The sequence below is a fragment of the Austrofundulus limnaeus genome, unplaced genomic scaffold (genome assembly GCF_001266775.1).
Source record: "Austrofundulus limnaeus strain Quisiro unplaced genomic scaffold, Austrofundulus_limnaeus-1.0 Scaffold320, whole genome shotgun sequence".
Taxonomy (NCBI): Eukaryota; Metazoa; Chordata; class Actinopteri; order Cyprinodontiformes; family Rivulidae; genus Austrofundulus; species Austrofundulus limnaeus.
Window position 1 is genome coordinate 142,436 of NW_013952722.1, and position 2,052 is coordinate 144,487.

General features: G+C 39.0%; 1 protein-coding gene across 3 annotated transcripts in view; it reads right to left on the reverse strand.

The window, feature by feature from the left end:
* Positions 1-2,052, reverse strand: part of LOC106527369 (sodium-driven chloride bicarbonate exchanger) — a 50,855-nt gene that overhangs the window by 9,073 nt on the left and 39,730 nt on the right. For all 3 annotated transcript variants that reach the window (XM_014022231.1, XM_014022229.1, XM_014022232.1), the window contains 2 exons: positions 1,124-1,257; positions 748-993 (listed from right to left, as the gene is read on the reverse strand). In XM_014022231.1, coding sequence (XP_013877685.1) covers positions 748-993; positions 1,124-1,257 — 380 coding nt within the window. The remainder of the gene's footprint in view (positions 1-747; positions 994-1,123; positions 1,258-2,052) is intronic.

The window sequence follows — 2,052 nt, forward strand, 5'->3', positions numbered from 1 at the left end:
ATTAAACAGAGGTGGAGGCCTCCTTTTTCAGCTGTCCTCCTCCTGCAGCGCGGTTACTGCCAGTATCACTCCACCCCCCTGGTAACAATAAGTGTTAATTAGGTGTCAACGATAGCCATGTGATGTGAGTATCAGTCACATCACAAAAGCCTGAATTTTGCCTGAAACTCTCAGACTGAAGAAGTCACTTGGAGGAGAGACGAAACCTTTCATTAAAGAAGAACCCGTCCAGAGGACCTATGCAGTTTTTTTTTCTTATAGATTTGAGTAGATTTTTTCAAAGTTTTCTTAGGGGGTATGCATTTGAACCCTCCTAGGATCATGTCACACCCCTGGCGCTAGTTTATATGGTAAATGGAAAATGGTAAATGGACTGTACTTGTATAGCGCCTTTCTATCCAACCAGGATACTCAAAGCTCTTCACACTACAATCTGTGTCCTCATTTACCCATTCACACAGCACTCTACCAGATCTCTACAAAGCTAACATTATGTCCCTCACTGCCATCAGCAAATGTTGGCAGGTATGATATTATCTTTGGAGCTAACACCATGTGCCACTGTATGTGTGACAAAATATGCTTTTAAACTTATAAAAACTATACAGTACTTTTACGCCTTGGGAGCCAAGTGGTCTTTGTAGTTGAAATAAATGTTTATCAAATAATGTCTAATGTGACAACTAGTCGCTTTAAGAATTGATATTTGTCAACTGTAATTACTTCAGCTGAGACTGAACTATTTACCAGTATTGCGTGAGTGTCTGCAGGTTGTTGTTTTTGTTGACGGGATAGTGAACCCCCAGGTGAACCAGCTTCTCCAGGGCCTCGTAGATGAAGATGATGCAGATCAGCGCGGCAAATGCCTCTTCGGTGAAGCGTGTGATGTAGCAGACAAGCGAGCTGGCATCTGTGGCCACCAGCAGCAGACAGAAGAAGGCTGTCCACAAGCCGATACAGGTCCTCAGGGAGAGGTAGGAGAGACCATATTCCCTGACGCACACACAGAACACGAGCTTAGTGGGAACAAATTACATTGTTTTATCATTGCACAGAAGCCACAGACACCATGATATTTTACCAGAATAAACGCAACAATACTAAAGTCAATAAAAACACCTACTTGCAAAACTTAAAAAGGATCTTTTCAAAGACGAGGACAGGCCCAGTGCTTCCCAGGATGGTGAGTGGTTGACCAGCGAACAGAGAGTAGGCTATTCCTGTCATTGATGCCCCAAACAGGGACTCAATGGCACTCTGAAACAAAAAATAAACACAGATTTCAGAGTCATCCAGTCGCATGTAAATCTTCTGGAGTCTGGGACTACTTCATCTGATTAAATTTACACATAAATAAGATGGATTATTAAACAGGGTTAGTGTTTTAGTGAGCATAATACAACTTCCTTTATAAATCCTACGACAGCCTAACGGACAATACAACTTCTTAAAAGGATCGTATGACATCTTTAACGGATCATACAACTCCCTTTAAGAATGGTACAACAGCCTAACAGACCGTACAACTTCTTTAACGAATCGTACAACTTCTTTAACAAATCGTACAACATCTTTAATGAATCGTACAACTTCTTTAATGAATCGTACAACTTCTTTAACGAATCGTACAACTTCTTTAATGAATCGTACAACTTCTTTAATGAATCGTACAACTTCTTTAATGAGTCGTACAACTTCTTTAATGAATCGTACAACTTTTTTAACGGATCGTACAACTTCTTTAATGAATCGTACAATTTCTTTAATGGATCGTACAACTTCTTTAATGAATCGTACAATTTCTTTAATGAATCGTACAACTTCTTTAATGAATCGTACAATTTCTTTAATGAATCGTACAACTTCTTTAATGAATCGTACCACTTCTTTAATGAGTCATACAACTTCTTCAATGAATCGTACAACTTCTTTAACAAATCGTACAACTTCTTTAACGGATCGTACAACTTCTTTAATGAATTGTACAACTTCTTTAACGAATCGTACAACTTCTTTAACGAATCGTACAACTTCTTTAACGAATCGTACAAC